The sequence below is a fragment of the Bos taurus genome, chromosome 23, assembly GCF_002263795.3.
Source record: "Bos taurus isolate L1 Dominette 01449 registration number 42190680 breed Hereford chromosome 23, ARS-UCD2.0, whole genome shotgun sequence".
Taxonomy (NCBI): domain Eukaryota; kingdom Metazoa; phylum Chordata; class Mammalia; order Artiodactyla; family Bovidae; genus Bos; species Bos taurus.
The window spans coordinates 27,064,281-27,085,346 of NC_037350.1; the positions used below are offsets into that span (position 1 = coordinate 27,064,281).

Below are 21,066 nucleotides of genomic sequence, written 5' to 3' on the forward strand. Positions count from 1 at the left end.
AACAGTGGAAACAGTGTCAGACTTTATTTTTGGGGGCTCCAAAATCACTGCAGATGGTGATTGCGGCCATGAAACTAAAAGACACTTACTCCTTGGAAGGAAAGTTATGACCAACCTAGACAGCATGTTGAAAAGCAGAGACATTACTTTGCCAACAAAGGTCCGTCTAGTCAAGGCTATGGTTTTTCCAGTGGTCATGTATGGATGTGAGAGTTGGACTGTGAAGAAAGCTGAGCGCCAAAGAATTGATGCTTTTGAACTGTGGTGTTGGAGAAGACTCTTGAGAGTCCCTTGGACTGCAAGGAGATCCAACCAGTCCATTCTAAAGGAGATCAGCCCTGGGATTTCTTTGGAAGGAATGATGCTAAAGCTGAAACTCCAATATTTTGGCCACCTCATGAGAAGAGCTGACTCATTGGAAAAGACTCTGATGCTGGGAGGGATTGGGGGCAGGAGATGAAGGGGACGACAGAGGATGAGATGGCTGGATGGCATCACCGACTCGATGGACGTTGAGTCTGTGTGAACTCCGGGAGTTGGTGATGGACAGGGAGGCCTGGCATGCTACTATTCATGGGGTCGCAAAGAGTCGGACACGACTGAGCGACTGAACTGAACTGAACTGAATCTTTTGACGTTCAGACAATTGGTCCTTTGTTGTGAGACTTCTATATAACCTGGCTCCTCCCCTCACCTACTTGGAGCATTTCTCTCAGGGTTACTTGAGATGCTGTCTCTTGGGCCTGATGTCCTAAAACTTCCCACCAAATGAAATATAACTCTCAACTTTTAGGTTGTGACTATTTTCTAAGTTGATAAATGGAAGAAGAGTAAAAAATAAAAGCATAACTGTAAGAAAATGGAAAATTTAACAAAGTTAAATTTAAACTGACTTTAAACATCTTATTATGTGTAGAAAAAGTAACAGGAGTACTTCAGTTCAGTTCAGTCAGTCTCAGTTGTGTCCGACTCTTTGTGACCCCATGAACCGCAGCACGCCAGGCCTCCCTGTCCATTACCAACTCCCGGAGTCCAGCTAAACCCATGTCCATTGAGTCAATAATGCTACTCTCAACCTAATTTACACAAACAAAATGGATTGCATTAATAAGAAAAAGAACCAGAAATCCCTGGTAAAAGATCACATGAACCTAGACTGTGTGATTATAAAGGAGAAAATGGCTAAAAAGTATCAACTATGTGAACTTTACGAAAGCTGATTTCAAAATTTCACAGCATTAGCATTGTTAAGGGCTTCCCTGGTAGCTCGGCTGGTAAAGAATCCACCTGCAATGCAGGAGACCCCAGTTCAATCCCTGGGTCAGGAAGATCCCCTGGAGAAGGGGTAGGCTACCCACTCCAGTGTTCTTGCCTGGAGAATCCCCATTGACAAAGAAGCCTGGCGGGCCACAGTCTATGGGGTCACAAAGAGTCAGACACGCAAAGAGCAACTAAGCACACAAGCACAGCATTGTTAAAGCTTTGAGAGGCCACAAGTCCTAGAGTGACACAGCAACATAAAAGAATGAAGGAGAGGAAACAATCATGTGTTCAGAAATATTTGCTTTCACAACATGAATGAACCTGAAGGGCATTACACTAAGTGAAATAAGCTAGACAGAGAAAGAAAATACTGCATAGTATCAAATATGTGTGGAATCTAAAAAAAAGCAAATTTCTTAGAAACAAAGAACAGAATGGTGCTTGCAGGGGCTGGGGAGCAAGAAAAATGGAAGACATAATTATAAGGTAAAAAATTTCCTGAGGCTCCCATGTACAGTATGGTGACTATACTTAATAATACAATATTGTATACTTTAAAATTACTGAGAGTAGATTTTAAGTGTTCCTCTCAACAAGGACAGCAGTATTTTATGTATCAAAATTCAACTCCTTCATTGAGTTCTAGATCCCATTCCATTTCATTCCCTTAGAGAGTTCTGCTGCTGCTGCTAAGTCGCTTCAGTCGTGTCCAACTCTGTGCGAACCCATAGACAGCAGCCCACCAGGCTCCCCCATCCCTGGGATTTTCCAGGCAAGAGTACTGGAGTGGGGTGCCATTGCCTTCTCCTTGGAGAGTTCAGTTCAGTTCAGTTCAGTCGCTCAGTCGTGTCCAACTCTTTGCAACCCCATGAACTGTAGCACGCCAGGCCTCCCCATCCATCACCAACTCCCAGAGTTCACCCAAACTCATGTTCATCAAGTCGGTGATGCCATCCAGCCATCTCATCCTCTGTCGTCCCCTTCTCCTCCTGCCCCCAATCCCTCCCAGCATCAGGGTCTTTTCCAATGAGTCAACTCTTCACATGAGGTGGCCAAAATATTGGAGTTTCAGCTTTAGCATCATTCCTTCCAAAGAAATCCCAGGGCTGATCTCCTTTAGAATGGACTGGTTAGATCTCCTTGCAGCCCAAGGGACTCTCAAGAGTCTTCTCCATCACCACAGTTCAAAAGCAACAATTCTTCGGCACTCAGCTTTCTTCACTTAGAGAGTTAGCTGACCTCAAAACTCACATTTCCTGTTATCTTCAATTTCTCCCTTTCAGCATTTAAACATTTTAATGTCATCCTGTATTTTGTTAAATCCTTCCGTGACCCAACCACCTGCTCCAACCCAGCCACTCCCTCTCTCATCATGGCTAAACTGCATCAGAGTTGTCCTCATTCCTTACCTCTAATGCTACTTCAACATCCACTTCTTAGTCTACTACAACCTGACTTTAAATTATCTTCAGTTTAATCCATTAGAGTGAATAAAACTCTAATAGATTTCTATAGTGGTAATTTATTTTCAATTTTTCATGAAGTCTCCAATATTTTTAAGTTAGTTTTATGCTAATTAAGAAGATTTGCCAATGAATTTGTAGACCAAAACTCCACTCACTGATTAACAAAAAGAATAAAAAGCATAACCAATGAATCACAGTTTAAGTCACACATTCTTTTTTGAAAGAGTACATGGTAACTGACAAAGAGGACCAAAGGTAAGAAAAGTTAGAATGAAAAATGGGAAAACTACAAAAGGAGGAAACGGAAAGAAGCAGGTATTTGCCAGGCTCTGAAGACATCAGACATACTTCATAAGTGATCATGTTGACAGGGATTCCAGCATCAAAATAATTGTAACAGAAATCCTTGTGCTTCTTAGTTGTTATTTATAAGATTCCTCAGTGCGAGATTAACAGGGGAAAAATATGCTGTACCCATAATTGACTAAAACAACATGTCTCTTGTATTTCAGCAAAAGCTACACCACCAGTTACTAGTAAGTAACACTGTCATATTTGTAATTACTTTATGTAATGGACTATTATAGGGTACATGGACTATTATTAACTTTGCTGGTTGTTATTTTCAGTGAGGGACAAGTTAAGAATTTTACTGAATTCCTGGAAATTAAATGCCACTTACCTGTAGAAAAATAACCTGTAAAGGATATTATTCTCATTCCAAACCAAAGGGGAGGAAAACATTTACTAAAGTTGTAAGTTAAATGAATTGAAGCAGAAAGAGGAAAATAGAGAAATAAAAGAGTGCAAAATGAAGAGGAAAGAACTTGTTAAATAATTAAAGTTTATACTCAGTATCCAGAAGTATACCTGGGAGGTTAGACAACAGAGTAAGAAGTAAATAAAAGACAGTACAACATTCTGAGAAACACTTTCTTTCTTGAAACACTCTCTCCCCCTTGAAACCACATTTCACTCTCCTTGCTTTCTTCCCACATTTCTTGCTCTGAATTAATCTCATTGTTATTCACTTCTTCCTCTTCCTGGTTCTTAAATGCTTGTGTTCCTCAGAACTTTCTCACGAGCCTCTTTCTCCTCCTCAGTTGCTTAACCTGTTAAGTCTTATTGTGGGATGTTAACTGCCGTTATCTATAGCTCCAGTGCAGTTCTCACTCCAGAGCTCAAGTTCACATTGTTTTCATACATTCAGCACCTATTTATAAATCTATTAAATGCAGACACACTGATAGTACTAAATGCAACAGATATGACTCTTGTCCTCATGAAGCGTCTTACAACCTTATGGGGGAAACAATTAACAAATAAAGAAACTATAAACATATAAACAATATTATTATAACTGACATTGTTTAATACAACCTGGAGGCCAAAGTCAGTCCTATAAAACCTTATAAATCTTAATTTTTTCCTTCTAATCTGTTTACCTCTCTTCAGTCAGCAATTTTGGAGATTCCTAAGAGTTTTCCTGAAAGCATAAATAAATCAATAAACTGAAACAACAAATATACAAAACAAAATCTTTTTATAATAAAATAGCAGATGAAGCTATATAAAGGAAGAATAAAGGCCAGGTTTTGCAAAAACAAAAGTGGAAGATGATGAACAAGATCCAAAGTTCAAATGCAATAACATCATACCATAAAACATTTCACTGTCTCTGGATCTGATAGGAGGTTACACCCACAAAAGAAATTAATATGACTCTACCAGTTATTTCAAAAAGAAAGAACATGAAATTTTCAAGACACACCCAACTCTTAAAGTAACTTTTTATTAATTACTATAGCCTCATCTGTTCTGAAAATTCCTTGATGTCCCTTTTCTAGGGCGTTCTCTGATGCAAGAATAACAATTTTGTTCTAACTTATAAACCTTTATTAAATTCTTTATATCTTTTTGCAAGCAAGATGAAATTCATTTATTTCCTTTTTGCTTCATTTTAAAAGTGTTGCACCATTCATCAGTAGGTACTTTTTTCAAATTCTGAATAGAGCATGAGCCACGTTTAATTATCGTTGCCATCATCAGTTTCAACTGTGGAAGAACTCAATGATCATATTTCTCAATATTTCCTCACTGTCATAATGTTAAGAAAAGACTAAATCACTGAAAATAATTGTACATATTAAAATAAATATTATTCTAGTTGTAGTTTAAATTTTTGTCAACTCAAAATCAGAATTCAATGTGATATTTATAAATACAGGCAAAGAGGTAGATCCAGTCAGCAAGGGTATAACAAGGTGAAGAGAAATTAAATGGCCTAGTTTCTGGTAAGAGCTACATATGCAACAAGAAACTAAAAGATGAAATTATTTCCAGGAAGATAACTTGTTGCAGAAAGAGAGAAACTTTCCAGGGCCTGAGAGTGGGCTCTTGTCTAACACTCAAAAATGAAGGAGATACACATGCTAACAAAGTAAGAGACCTTACTGGAAAGGAACACCCAGGCAGAGAGCAGCAGGGTAAGGTACCCCAAGAGAATTGCTCTGCCACATTGCTGACAGTCTCAGGTTTTATGCTAGTAGGGCTAGCTACTGGGTTGTCTCTGGCCAGTCATCTTGCTTGGCCCATCATCTGACTCAGGGTCCTTCCTGACGGCACGCATATCTCTCAGCCAAGATGGATTCCAGTGGGAAAGATTCTGGGAGGTTGGTCATCTCCTCTCTCTTTTGGCCCCTCCTGAATTTATTGGACCTCCTGTTGTGAGACAACTCAGACAAGGGGTTATCATTGTGCCTGGCCAGCATAAGTGGTTTTCATCAGTAGTTCCCTAACAAACTCACTGTAGGAGAAATCAAAGATACATTGTTATGTATATTCCATGAGGAGGAACCAGGAACCCGCTTCATCACTACACTATTGTTTCTTGATTGCTCTTTCTTTATTTCTGCATTCCCTCACTTCCCTGGTTAGCAATTGTTTGAATCTGTGTTTTGGTACTCAAGGAAGGTCTAGAAGGCTGAAGCCTTTTTCCCACAAACAAGAAACAAGGAACACAGAAAGGCTTTTGTATCCAGGAGGACCCCACCAGGTCCTGCTTGTTTCAAGGTTACCTGTGCTTCTGACTCACCAGCTCCATAAACCAGAAGGTTCAATTACCCACCTCCAACTCTGGATGCCAATCACAAGTCCAGGTTGTTACCTGTATTTAGTTACAACACAGGATTCCCATGACCTTTTCCTTAGGTTGGATTAATTTGCTAGAGTGGCTCACAGAATTTAAGAAACCATTTACAAGCTAGATTCCTGATTTACTACAAAGGATACTAAAAGACAAGAATCGGCAGTAGATGAAGAGATACAGAGGGCAAGGCCCCAAACAAAGAAGCTTCTGTCCTTTGGAATCTGGGGAAGCATTCTGACTCCCCAGCCTGGAAGGGCTTTGAACTCCCTCCATTTGGGTTTTTATGGAGGCTTTAAAACATTAAAACGACCAATTAATCTTTAACTATCAGTGTTTAACTCAACCTCTAGCCCTTCATCCCTCCCAGAAATCAAGGGGTGGGACTGAAAGTTCTAACCCTCTGTTCAAAGTTGGTTCTTCTGGCAAACAGCCCCTGTCTGTAGGTGATTTTCAGAAGTTACCTCATTAACATAAACCTCATTGGAAACATAAAACTCATTGGAAAAGACCTTGATGCTAGGAAAGATTGAAGGCAGGAGGAGAAGGGGACAACAGAGGATAAGATGGTTGGATGGCATTACCAACTTGATGGACATGAGTTTGAGCAAGCTCTGGGAGTTGGTGATGGACAGGGAAACTTGGCACGCTGCAGTCCATGGGGTCACAAAGAGTTGGGCACGACTCAGTGACTGAACTGAACTGAACAAAGACAGTAAAGAATCCACCTGCAATGCAGGAGACCTAGGTTCTGTCCCTGGGTTGGGAAGATCCCTGGAGATGGTAATAGCTACCCACTCCAGTATTCTTGCCTGGAGAATTCCATGGACAGAGGAGCCTGGGGGGCTACAGTTCATGGGTTCACAAAGAGTCAGATAAGACTCAATGACTAACACAGATGTGGTGAAAAGGGGTTCATTATGAATAACAAGACACCCATTCTACCTTTATGGCTCTGAAGCATTTTCAAGAATGGAGGATAAGGAACCAATTATAACAAAATATGCCCAGATAGCTCTTTATGCTCAGGAAGAGTTTTGGGAGCTGTAAGCTGAAATGGGGAGAGGGCAGAGGCTTAGAATTGACAAAATTTTAAACTACAACTAAAATAATATGTATCTTATGAAAGGACATAAAGAGTTTCTAGTAATATATTTAGAACTAAGTTGCATATAATATTTAATATCTAGGAAAAGTCTAGAGGCCTAAATGTAGTAGTTTATTAATACAACAATATAATGCATTAAGATTGTTTCTAACACATTTTTCTCTAAATTATTATTTGCTAAATTAACTAATGAGTTTCTATCTTTAAATTATTAAATCCTTTAAATAAAATTCTGTAATAGATTTCTATAGTGGTAATTTATTTTCAATTTTTCATGAAGTCTGTAATCTTTCTAAGTTCAGTAAGTTCACTTCAGTCGCTCAGTCATATCCGACTCTTTGCGACCCCATGAATCGCACGCAGCACACCAGGCCTCCCTGTCCATCACCAACCCCTGGAGTTCACTGAGACTCACATCCATCCAGTTGGTGATGCCATCCAGCCATCTCATCCTCTGTCGTCCCCTTCTCCTCCTGTCCCCAATCCCTCCCAGCATCAGAGTCTTTTCCAATGAGTCAACTCTTCGCATGAGGTGGCCAAAGTATTGGAGTTTCAGCTTTAGTATCATTCCTTCCAAAGAACACCCAGGACTGATCTCCTTCAGAATGGACTGGTTGGATCCCCTTGCAGTCCAAGGGACTCTCAAAAATCTTCTCCAACACCACAGTTCAAAAGCATCAATTCTTCAGTACTCAGCTTTCTTTAGGTCCAACTCTCACATACATATATGACCACTGGAAAAACCATAGCCTTGACTAGATGGATCTTTGTCAGCAAGGTAATGCTTCTGCTTTTTAATATGCTGTCTAGGTTGGTCATAACTTTCCTTCCAAGGAGTAAGTGTCTTTTAATTTCATGGCTGCAGTCACAATCTGCAGTGATTTTGGATCCCCAAAAAATAAAGTCTGACACTGTTTCCACTGTTTCCCCATCTATTTCCCATGAAGTGATGGGACCAGATGCCATGATCTTCATTTTCTGAATGTTGATCTTTAAGCCAACTTTTTCACTCTCCTCTTTCACTTTCATCAAGAGGCTTTTTAGTTCCTCTTCACTTTCTGCTTTTTTTTTTCTTTTTTTTTTTTACTTGAAAAAAATCAAATTTATGTACACAATATGCTTTTGCAGATATGCTACATACAAGTATTTTGTTGATTTCTTGCTTGTTACTACTTTTTTTTTAATTTTTTTTAATTTTATTTTTAAACTTTACAATATTGTATTGGTTTTGCCATATATCACATGAATCTGCCACAAGTATACACATGTTCCCCATCCTGAACCCTCCTCCCTCCTCCCTCCCTCTGGGTACCATCCCTCTGGGTCGTCCCAGTGCACCAGCCCCAAGCATCCAGTATCGTGCATTGAACCCGGACTGGCGACTCATTTCATATATGATATTATACATGTTTCAATGCCATTCTCCCAAATCATCCCACCCTCTCCCTCTCTCACAGAGTCCAAAAAACTGTTCTATACATCAGTGTCTCTTTTGCTGTCTCGTATACAGGGTTATTGTTACCATCTTTCTAAATTCCATATATATGTGTTAGTATACTGTATTGGTGTTTTTCTTTCTGGCTTACTTCATTCTGTATAATAGGCTCCAGTTTCATCCACCTCATTAGAACTGATTCAAATGTATTCTTTTAAATGGCTGAGTAATACTCCATTGTGTATATGTACCACAGCTTTCTTATCCATTCATCTGCTAATGGACATCTAGGTTGCTTCCATGTCCTGGCTATTATAAACAGTGCTACGATGAACACTGGGGTACATGTGTCTCTTTCAATTCTTGTTTCCTCAGTGTGTATGCCCAGCAGTGGAATTGCTGGGTCATAAGGCACTTTCTGCTTTTTAAGTTAGTTTTATGCTAATTAAGAAGATTTGCCAATGAATTCGTAGACCAAAACTCCACTGATTAACAAAAAGAATAAAAAGCAGAACCAATAAATCATAGTTTAGGTCACACATTCTTTTTTGAAAGAGTGGATGGTAACTGACAAAGAGGACCAAAGGTAAGAAAAGTTAGAATGAAAAATGGGAAAACTACAAAAGGAGGAAACGGAAAGAAGCAGGTATTTGCCAGGCTCTGAAGACATCAGAACTGAACATCAGACATACTTCATAAGTGATCATGTTGACAGGGATTCCAGCATCAAAATAATTGTAACAGAAATCCTTGTGCTTCTTAGTTGTCATTAAAAGATTCCTCAGTGAGAAATTAACAGGGGAAATATATGCTGTACCCATAATTGATTAAAACAACATGTCTCTTGTATTTCAGGAAAAGCTACACCACCAGTTACTAGTAAGTAACACTGTCATATTTGTAATTACTTTATGTAATGGACTATTATAGGGTACATGAACTATTATTAACTTTGCTGGTTGTCCTTTTCAGTGAGAATTTTACTGAATTCCTGGAAATTAAATGCCACTTACCTGTAGAAAAATAACCTGTAAAGGATATTATTCTCATTCCAAACCAAAGGGGAGGAAAACGTATACTAAAGTTGTAAGTTAAATGAATTGAAGCAGAAAGAGGAATATAGAGAAATAAAAGAGTGCAAAATGAGGAGGAAAGAACTTGTTAAATAATTAAAGTTTATACTCAGTACCCAGAGGTATACCTGGGAGGTTAGACAACAGAGTAAGAAGTAAATAAAAGATAGTACAATGTTTTGAGGAACCACAGGTTTTTACAAGTTGACAGAACACAGTTGGAAAGGAATAGTATTTTTTTTTAATAAATTGAACAAAAAGAGGAAAAATAGAAAACAAAGACTCTGGATAAGAAATGGGAACAATTAAGTTTTAAAAATCAAACTGACAAAATCATCTCCCAGTGATGAAGCAGTAGATACCCTGACGTTCTCATCATCTCTCAGCAACAAGCTTCCAGCTTCGCAGCAGCCTTCATCCCACATCACCAGTTACTGACTTCACTGACACCTTTAATTTCTTGACTTTTCTAATTTCTCCTGTTTCATTTACCACTATCGGGTCTTTACTTCCTAACTCCATAGACATCACTCTTGTCACTTACAGGACAATACCTCCAAATCCTCTGGCCCACTTTTCATCTATCAGAACAGCTTTGCATGTAATCTTGAACTAATTCTGCCATCCTCCTTCTCTACACCAACCCTTCCTACACTGGGTGCTACAGGAAAATAACACCAGCCGTACAGACATGTGCCTCCATTGACTCATGGCTAATGGCCTCAAGTGGATACTCAAAACTGACCAGAGTAACTCTTTCCACATCAGCTTGCTCTCCCATTCTCCAGGGAAACTATTTGATATTTGAAATAATCTTTGTGACACAAATAAACATAAAATCTCTCCACACCTTTCACTCCCCACAGGGACCACGCATCATGTTGGATGAATAAAAATAAATATTACATGTAATTACAGATTTCTGCCACCAAATAACCTGCATGTGAAGCCTTCCATTTATCTTCCTTCCAACTACAGTAGAGTCAGTAGCCTCGTCTCACCTGTCAAAGATCAGCTCCTCCCCCTTGGATCTGGATTCCATCACCATTCATCAGTTCTGGGAGCTCTTGCCAACAGTCATCCCACACTACTGAATCTTCAACCTTACCCTCACTATTGCATCCTACCCACTATATCATGCATTCATATTATTTTTATACTTTTGTAAATCCTCTGGTGACCCTGCCATGTCCTTCATCCTTTAATTATTAATAATTGGTCTGTTTACACCTATCACTTTAAAATATATAGTGTTGTCAGCAGTCATAAGTGTTTACACTTATGTTTTAAAGTAATGAGTTGGCCAAAAAGTAAGTTGGGATTTTTCCATATGATAGTATGGAAAGAACCCGAACAAACTTTTTGGCCAACTCAATGTGTTGCTGAGGCACTAGTTCAACTCCTTGACTTTTTTCATGTATCATCACTTTATTTTCAAGATATATTTATGTCATTTTATAATCACCTTGTTATTTTGCTCTCACTTTTTTTTTATTTTTTAACTTTACAATATTGTATTGGTTTTTCCATATATCAAAATGAATCCACCACAGGTATACATGTGTTCCCCATCCTGAACCCTCCCCCCTCCTCCCTCCCCATACCATCCCTCTGGGTCGTCCCAGTGCACCAGCCCCAAGCATCCAGTATCGTGCATCAAACCTGGACTGGCAACTCGTTTCATATATGATATTATGCATGTTTTAATGCCATTCTCCCAAATCATCCCACCCTCTCCCTCTCCCACAGAGTCCAAAAGACTGTTCTATACATCAGTGTCTCTTTTGCTGTCTCGTATACAGGGTTATTGTTACCATCTTTCTAAATTCCATATATATGTGTTAGTATACTGTATTGGTGTTTTTCTTTCTGGCTTACTTCATTCTGTATAATAGGCTCCAGTTTCATCCACCTCATTAGAACTGATTCAAATGTATTCTTTTAAATGGCTGAGTAATACTCCATTGTGTATATGTACCACTGCTTTCTTATCCATTCATCTGCTGATGGGCATCTAGGTTGCTTCCATGTCCTGGCTATTATAAACAGTGCTGCGATGAACATTGGGGTACACGTGTCTCTTTCCCTTCTGGTTTCCTCAGTGTGTATGCCCAGCAGTGGGATTGCGGGATCATAAGGCAGTTCTATTTCCAGTTTTTTAAGGAATCTCCACACTGTTCTCCATAGTGGCTGTACTAGTTTGCATTCCCACCAACAGTGTAAGAGGGTTCCCTTTTCTCCACACCCTCTCCAGCATTTATTGCTTGTAGACTTTTGGATTGCAGCCATTCTGACTGGCATGAAATGGTACCTCACAGTGGTTTTGATTTGCATTTCTCTGATAATGAGTGATGTTGAGCATCTTTTCATGTGTTTGTTAGCCATCTGTATGTCTTCCTTGGAGAAATGTCTCTTTAGTTCTTTGGCCCATTTTTTGATTGGGTCATTTATTTTTCTGGAATTGAGCTGTAGGAGTTGCTTGTATATTTTTGAGATTAGTTGTTTGTCTGTTGCTTCATTTGCTATTATTTTCTCCCATTCTGAAGGCTGTCTTTTCACCTTGCTTATAGTTTCCTTTGTTGTGCAGAAGCTTTTAAGTTTAGTTAGGTCCCATTTGTTTATTTTTGCTTTTATTTCCAATATTCTGGGAGGTGGGTCATAGAGGATCCTGCTGTGATGTATGTCGGAGAGTGTTTTGCCTATGTTCTCCTCTAGGAGTTTTATAGTTTCTGGTCTTACATTTAGATCTTTAATCCATTTTGAGTTTATTTTTGTGTATGGTGTTAGAAAGTGTTCTAATTTAATTCTTTTACAAGTGGTTGACCAGTTTTCCCAGCACCACTTGTTAAAGAGATTGTCTTTAATCCATTGTATATTCTTGCCTCTTTTGTCAAAGATAAGGTGTCCATACATGCCTGGATTTGTCTCTGGGCTTTCTATTTTGTTCCATTGATCTATATTTCTGTCTTTGTGCCAGTACCATACTGTCTTGATGACTGTGGCTTTGTAGTAGAGCCTGAAGTCAGGCAGGTTGATTCCTCCTGTTCCATTCTTCTTTCTCAAGATCGCTTTGGCTATTCGAGGTTTTTTGTATTTCCATACAAATTTGTGAAATTATTTGTTCTAGCTCTGTGAAGAATACCGTTGATAGCTGGATAGGGATTGCATTGAATCTATAAATTGCTTTGGGTAGTATACTCATTTTCACTATATTGATTCTTCCAATCCATGCACATGGTATATTTCTCCATCTATTAGTGTCCTCTTTGATTTATTTCACCAGTGTTTTATAGTTTTCTATATATAAGTCTTTAGTTTCTTTAGGTAGATATATTCCTAAGTATTTTATTCTTTCCGTTGCAATGGTGAATGGAATTGTTTCCTTAATGTCTCTATTTTCTCATTATTAGTGTATAGGAATGCAAGAGATTTCTGTGTGTTGATTTTATATCCTGCAACTTTACTATATTCACTGATTAGTTCTAGTAATTTTCTAAAGGAGTCTTTAGGGTTTTCTATGTAGAGGATCATGTCATCTGCAAACAGTGAGAGTTTTACTTCTTCTTTTCCAATCTGGATTCCTTTTATTTCTTTTTCTGCTCTGATTGCTGTGGCCAAAACTTCCAAAACTATGTTGAATAGTAATGGTGAAAGTGGGCACCCTTGTCTTGTTCCTGACTTTAGAGGAAATGCTTTCAATTTTTCACCATTGAGGATAATGTTTGCTGTGGGTTTCACATATATAGCTTTTATTATGTTGAGGTATGTTCCTTCTATTCCTGCTTTCTGGAGAGTTTTTATCATAAATGGATGTTGAATTTTGTCAAGGGCTTTCTCCGCATCTATTGAGATAATCATATGGTTTTTGTTTTGCAATTTGTTAATGTGGTGTATTACATTGATTGATTTGCAGATATTGAAGAATCCTTGCATCCCTGGGATAAAGCTCACATGGTCATGGTGTATGATCTTTTTAATGTGTTGTTGGATTCTGATTGCTAGAATTTTGTTAAGAATTTTTGCATCTATGTTCATCAGTGATATTGGCCTGTAGTTTTCTTTTTTTGTGGCATCTTTGTCAGGTTTTGGTATTAGGGTGATGGTGGCCTCATAGAATGAGTTTGGAAGTTTACCTTCCTCTGCAATTTTCTGGAAGAGTTTGAGTAAGATAGGTGTTAGCTCTTCCCTAAATTTTTGGTAGAATTTAGCTGTGAAGCCGTCTGGACCTGGGCTTTTATTTGCTGGAAGATTTCTGATTACAGTTTCAATTTCCGTGCTTGTGATGGGTCTGTTAAGATTTTCTATTTCTTCCTGGTCTGGTTTTGGAAAGTTGTACTTTTCTAAGAATTTGTCCATTTCTTCCACGTTGTCCATTTTATTGGCATATAATTGCTGATAGTAGTCTCTTATGATCCTTTGTATTTCTGTGTTGTCTGTTGTGATCTCTCCATTTTCATTTCTAATTTTATGGATTTGATTTTTCTCCCTTTGTTTCTTGATGAGTCTGGCTAATGGTTTGTCAATTTTATTTATCCTTTCACAGAACCAGCTTTTGGCTTTGTTGATTTTTGCTATGGTCTCTTTTGTTTCTTTTGCACTTATTTCTGCCCTAATTTTTAAGATTTCTTTCCTTCTACTAACCCTGGGGTTCTTCATTTCTTCCTTTTCTAGTTGCTTTAGTTGAAGAGTTAGGTTATTTATTTGACTTTTTTCTTGTTTCTTGAGATATGCCTGTATTGCTATGAACTTTCCCCTTAGGACTGCTTTTACAGTGTCTCACAGGTTTTGGGTTGTTGTCTTTTCATTTTCATTCGTTTCTAGGCAAATTTTGATTTCTTTTTTGATTTCTTCTGTGATTTGCTGGTTATTCAGCAGCATGTTGTTCAGCCTCCATATGTTGGCATTTTTAATAGTTTTTCTCCTGTAATTGAGATCTAATCTTACTGCATTGTGGTCAGAAAAGATGCTTGGAATGATTTCATTTTTTTTGAATTTACCAAGGCTATATTTATGGCCCAGGATGTGATCTATCCTGGAGAAGGTTCCATGTGCGCTTGAGAAAAAGGTGAAATTCATTGTTTTGGGATGAAATGTCCTATAGATATCAATTAGGTCTAACAGGTCTCTTGTATCATTTAAAGTTTGTGTTTCCTTGTTAATTTTCTGTTTAGTTGATCTATCCATAGGTGTGAGTGGGGTATTAAAGTCTCCCACTATTATTGTGTTATTGTTAATTTCTCCTTTCATACTTGTTAGCATTTGTCTTACATATTGTGGTGCTCCTATGTTGGGTGCATATATATTTATAATTGTTAGATCTTCTTCTTGGATTGATCCTTTGATCGTTATGTAGTGACCTTCTTTGTCTCTTTTCACAGCCTTTGTTTTAAAATCTATTGTATCTGATATGGATATTGCTACTCCTGCTTTCTTTTGGTCCCTATTTGCATGGAAAATCTTTTTCCAGCCCTTCACTTTCAGTCTGTATGTGTCCCCTGTTTTGAGGTGGGTCTCTTGTAGACAACATATGTAGGGGTCTTGTTTTTGTATCCATTCAGCCAGTCTTTGTCTTTTGGTTGGGGCATTCAACCCATTTACATTTAAGGTAATTATTGATAAGTATGATTCCGTTGCCATTTATTTTATTGTTTTGGGTTCGAATTTATACACCCTTTTTGTGTTTCCTGTCTAGAGAATATCCTTTAGTATTTGTTGGAGAGCTGGTTTGGTGGTGCTGAATTCTCTCAGCTTTTGCTTCTCTGTAAAGCTTTTGATTTCTCCTTCATATTTGAATGAGATCCTTGCTGGGTACAATAATCTGGGCTGTAGGTTATTTTCTTTCATCACTTTAAGTATGTCTTGCCATTCCCGCCTGGCTTGAAGAGTTTCTATTGAAAGATCAGCTGTTATCCTTATGGGAATTCCCTTGTGTGTTATTTGTTGTTTTTCCCTTGCTGCTTTTAATATTTGTTCTTTGTGTTTGATCTTTGTTAATTTGATTAATATGTGTCTTGGGGTGTTTCGCCTTGGGTTTATCCTGTTTGGGACTCTCTGGGTTTCTTGGACTTGAGTGATTATTTCCTTCCCCATTTTAGGGAAGTTTTCAACTATTATCTCCTCAAGTATTTTCTCATGGTCTTTCTTTTTGTCTTCTTATTCTGGGACTCCAATGATTCGAATGTTGTAGCATTTAATATTGTCCTGGAGGTCTCTGAGATTGTCCTCATTTCTTTTAATTTGTTTTTCTTTTTTCCTCTCTGATTCATTTATTTCTACCATTCTATCTTCTAATTCACTAATCCTATCTTCTGCCTCTGTTATTCTACTATTTGTTGCCTCCAGAGTGTTTTTGATCTCATTTATTGCATTATTCATTATATATTGACTCTTTTATTTCTTCTAGGTCTTTGTTAAACCTTTCTTGCATCTTCTCAATCCTTGTCTCCAGGCTATTTATCTGTGATTCCATTTTGGTTTCAAGATTTTGGATCAATTTCACTATCATTATTCAGAATTCTTTATCAGGTAGGTTCCCTATCTCTTCCTCTTTTGTTTGGTTTGGTGGGCATTTATCTTGTTCCTTTACCTGCTGGGTATTCCTCTGTCTCTTCATCTTGTTTATATTGCTGAGTTTGTGGTGTCCTTCTGTATTCTGGCAGTTTGTGGAGTTCTCTTTATTGTGGCGTTTCCTCACTGTGTGTGGGTTTGTACAGGTGGCTCGTCAAGGTTTCTTGGTTAGGGAAGCTTGTGTCGGTGTTCTGGTGGGTGGAGCTGTATTTCTTCTCTCTGGAGTGCAATGAAGTGTCCAGTAATGAGTTATGAGATGTCTATGGTTTTGTAGTAACTTTGGGAAGCCTGTATCTTGGAGCTCAGGGCTGTGTTCCTGTGTTGCTGGAGAATGTGTGGTATGTCTTGCCCTGGAACTTGTTGGCCCTTGTGTGATGCTTGGTTTCAGTGTAGGTATGGAGGCGTTTGATGAGCTCCTGTCAATTAATGTTCCCTGGAGTCAGGAGTTCCCTGGAGTCAGGGTTTGGACTTAAGCCTCCTGCTTCCAGTTATCGGTCTTATTTTTACAGTAGTCTCAAAACTTATCCTTCTATACAGCACCATTGATAAAACATCTAGGTTAAAGATGAAAAGTTTCTCCACTGTGAGGGTTACCCAGAGAGGTTCACAGGGTTACATGGAGAAGAGAAGAGGGAGGAGGGAGTTAAAGGTGACCCGAATGAGATGAGGTGGAATCAATAGAGGAGAGAGTGGGCTAGCCAGTAATCACTTCCTTATGTGCACTCCACAACTGGACCGCTCAGAGATGTTCACACAGTTATACAGAGAAGAGAAGAGGGAGGAAGGAGACAGAGGTGGCCAGGAGGATAAAAGGAGGGAATGAAAAGGAGAGAAACAGATCCAGCCAGTAATCAGTTCCCTAGGTGTTCTCCACCGTCTGGAACACACAGAAATTCATAGAGTTGGGTAGAGTAGAGAGGAGTTAGGGAGGAGACACAGGCAACCTGGTGGAGAAAAAGGAGAGTCCAAAGAGGGAGAGAGCAGTCAAGCCAGTAATCTCACTCCCAAGTAAAAAATGGGTACTGAAGATTGGGTTCTTAAAGGTACAAAATTGGTAACAAGTACCTAAAAGCAAAAATTAAAAATCTAGAGTAGCATTTGGAATTTCAAAAATACAATGTTAAAGAAAAGAAGAAGGAAAAGAAAGAGAGAGAAAAAACTTACAAAAATTATAAAGAAAATATAGATACAAAAGTGATAACAAATACCAAAAAGCAAAAGTTAAAAATCTAGAGTAGAGTTTTGAATTTCAAAAATACAATGTTAAAGAAAAGAAGAGGAAAAAGAAAGAGAAAAAAAAAAACAAAGTCACAAAAATTATAAAGAAAATATAGGTACAAAATTGATAACAAATACTAAAAAGCTAAAATTAAAAAATCTAGAGTAGAGTTTGGAATTTCAAAAATACAATGTTAAAGAAAAGAAGGAAAAAAATAAAGAGAAAAAGAAAAAAAAAACAAGGTCACAAAAATTATAAAATATATATATATATATATGAAGTTTGCTTTTTAAAAAAAATAGTCTTTTTTTGCAAAGTAATAATAGGTTATAAAAGTGAAAATTAAAGGAGTAATAGAGGACTTAAATTTTTTTTTTTAATTAAAAAAGAAAAAGAAAGAAAGAATGATCGTAAAAATATATCTAGGACTTTCTCTGGTGTTGTTGTGGGTATTGTGGGGTCAGTTCATTTTTGGCTAGTTCCTTGGTCCGGCTTATATTTCTCAAGATCTATAGGCCCCTTCCTATGTAGTTGGTACTAACGACAGGGTTTTAATCTATTGCACCTGTTGCTTCCAAGGCGGTTCCCTCTGTTATAGCTTCTTCTGTTTGCTGGTCTCTTCAGTGTCTGATTTCCGCCCTGATACAAAGGGGGCGGTGGTGGACACTTTTTTTTTTTTTTTTAGGCTCACTTGTTCAATCGCGCTGTGGGAAGGGAGGGACGCTGCAAACAAATAACACTGGCATGTGCTCGCAGTGCCTCAGCCACACTGGGCCTGCCCCCACTCACAGTACGTGTAGCCTCCCTGCCCACACTGCTCAGGCTCTAGGTTGCTCCACTGGGAACCATCCGAGGCCAGCCCTGGGCTGCCTGCACCTCCCAGGTCTAAGCCGCTCAGGTTCAAGCACTCAGGTAGTCCCCAGAGGCGGAGACTTGGTTGGGCCTGCGTTTTGTGCCCTTCCCAGGTCCAAGCAGCTCAGGTGATGAGGTGTTTGGCGAGCGCTGTTGCTGCGACTTATTGCCTCCCCGCCACTTGGTTTTCTGGGTATACAACCGGTGCACCTTCTCAAGCGGATGTTGACTGTCCAGAACCCCAAGAAGTCTTAGTTAGCAAAGAAGCCTGCTTACAGTTTTGTAGATAATGTCTCTCTGGGGCTGCGATTGCCCCCTTCCAGCTCTGGCTGCCTGTCACCGGAGGGGGATGGTCTGCAGCTAGCTATCTCTGTTCAGTCCTTTGTTTCATGAGCAGGCCTGGCAGTGTCTTAGCTTAGGGCTGGCTTTTCGCCTGGTAGTTATCCCACAGTCTGGTTTGCTAGCCCAAATTAGTCACTCAGATAGTGCTCGGGGCATTCAGGCCAGATCCTTACTCTAAGCGATGCAGCCCGCACCTCCCTGCCCAGCCCCCACTTGCTAGTGGCGGGTGCAGGCGTCTGCGCTGCTTCTCCGCTGAAGGAATTACCGTTGGGCTCGTAATCTGTGGGTTTTAATTGTTTGTTTATTTTTCCTCCCTGTTATGTAACCGTCTGTGCTTCCAAGGCTCGGCACAGACTCGGCAGTGAGAGTGTTTCCTGGTATTTGGAAACTTCTCTCTTTTTAAGACTCCCTTCCCAGGACATAGCTCCATCCGTCCTTCTTTTGTCTCTTTTTTTGTCTTTTATATTTTTTCCTACCTCCTTTCAAAGACAATGGGTTGCTTCTCTGGGTGCCTGATGTCCTCTGCCAGCATTCAGAAGTTGTTCTGTGGAATTTACTCGGCGTTTAAATGTTCTTTTGATGAATTTGTAGGGGAGAAAGTGGTCTCCCCATCCTACTCCTCCACCATCTTAGCTCCTCCCCCTCTGCTCTCACTTTATGTTCAAAATCTATCCTTGGAATAGATTACTGCTGGCAGGAATTCCTCAGAAGAAATGGAGTGACCATCATGGTCAACAAAAGAGTCCGAAATGCAGTACTTGGATGCAATCTCAAAAATGACAGAATGATCTCTGTTCGTTTCCAAGGCAAACCATTCAATATCACAATAATTCAAGTCTATGCCCCAACCAGTAATGCTGAAGAAGCTGAAGTTGAACAGTTCTATGAAGACCTACAAGGCCTTTTAGAACTAACACCCAAAAAAGATGTCCTTTTCATTATAGGGGACTGGAATGCAAAAGTAGGAAGTCAAGAAACACCTGGAGTAACAAGCAAATTTGGCCTTGGAATATGGAATGAAGCAGGGCAAAGACTAATAGAGTTTTGCCAAGAAAATGCACTGGTCATAGCAAACACCCTCTTCCAATAACACAAGAGAAGACTCTACACATGGACATCACCAGATGGTCAACACCGAAATCAGATTGATTATATTCTTTGCAGCCAAAGATGGAGAAGCTCTATACAGTCAGCAAAAACAAGACCAGGAGCTGACTGTGGCTCAGACCATGAACTCCTTATTGTCAAATTCAGACTGAAATTGAAGAAAGTAGGGAAAACCACTAGACCATTCAGGTATGACCTAAATCAAATCCCTTATGATTATACAGTGGAAGTGAGAAATAGATTTAAGGGCCTAGATCTGATAGATAGAGTGCCTGATGAACAATGGAATGAGGTTCGTGACATTGTACAGGAGACAGGGATCAAGACCATCCCCATGGAAAAGAAGTGCAAAAAAGCAAAATGGCTGTCTGGGGAGACCTTACAAATAGCTGTCAAAAGAAGAGAAGTGAAAAGCAAAGGAGAAAAGGAAAGACATAAACATCTGAATGCAGAGTTCCAAAGAATAGCAAGAAGAGATAAGAAAGCCTTCTTCAGCGATCAATGCAAAGAAATAGAGGAAAACAACAGAATGGGAAAGACTAGAGATCTCTTCAAGAAAATCAGAGATACCAAAGGAACATTTCATGCAAAATGAGCTTGATAAAGGACAGAAATGGTATGGACCTAACAGAAGCAGAAGATATTAAGAAGAGATGGCAAGAATACACAGAAGAACTGTACAAAAAAGATCTTCATGTCCCAGATAATCACGATGGTGTGATCACTGACCTAGAGCCAGACATCCTGGAATGTGAAGTCAAGTGGGCCTTAGAAAGCATCACTACGAACAAAGCTAGTGGAGGTGATGGAATTCCAGTTGAGCTATTTCAAATCCTGAAAGATGATGCTGTGAAAGTGCTGCACTCAATATGCCAGCAAATTTGGAAAACTCAGCAGTGGCCACAGGACTGGAAAAGGTCAGTTTTCATTCCAATCCAAAGAAAGGCAATGCCAAAGAATGCTCAAACTACCACACAATTGCACTCATCTCACACGCTAGTAAAGTAATGCTCAAAATTCTCCAAGCCAGGCTTCAGCAATATGTGAACCATGAACTTCCTGATGTTCAAGCTGGTTTTAGAAAAGGCAGAGGAACCAGAGATCAAATTGCCAACATCTGCTGGATCATGGAAAAAGCAAGAGTTCCAGAAAAACATCTATTTCTGCTTTATTGACTATGCCAAAGCCTTTGACTGTGTGGATCACAATAAACTGTGGAAAATTCTGAAAGACATGGGAATACCAGACCACCTGACCTGCCTCTTGAGAAGTCTGTATGCAGGTCAGGAAGCAACAGTTCGAACTGGACATGGAACGACAGACTGGTTCCAAATAGGAAAAGGAGCTCGTCAAGGCTGTCTCTTGTCACCCTGTGTATTTGACTTATACGTAGAGAACATCATGAGAAACACTGGACTGGAAGAAACACAAGCTGGAATCAAGATTGCCGGGAGAAATATCAATAACCTCAGATATGCAGATGACACCA

At 39.2% G+C, this 21,066-nt stretch overlaps 1 protein-coding gene across 8 annotated transcripts in view; it reads left to right on the forward strand.

The window, feature by feature from the left end:
* Positions 1 to 21,066, forward strand: part of TSBP1 (testis expressed basic protein 1) — a 170,717-nt gene that overhangs the window by 139,997 nt on the left and 9,654 nt on the right. For all 8 annotated transcript variants that reach the window (XM_059880620.1, XM_059880625.1, XM_059880621.1 and 5 more), the window contains 2 exons: positions 3,242 to 3,265; positions 9,273 to 9,296. In XM_059880620.1, coding sequence (XP_059736603.1) covers positions 3,242 to 3,265; positions 9,273 to 9,296 — 48 coding nt within the window. The remainder of the gene's footprint in view (positions 1 to 3,241; positions 3,266 to 9,272; positions 9,297 to 21,066) is intronic.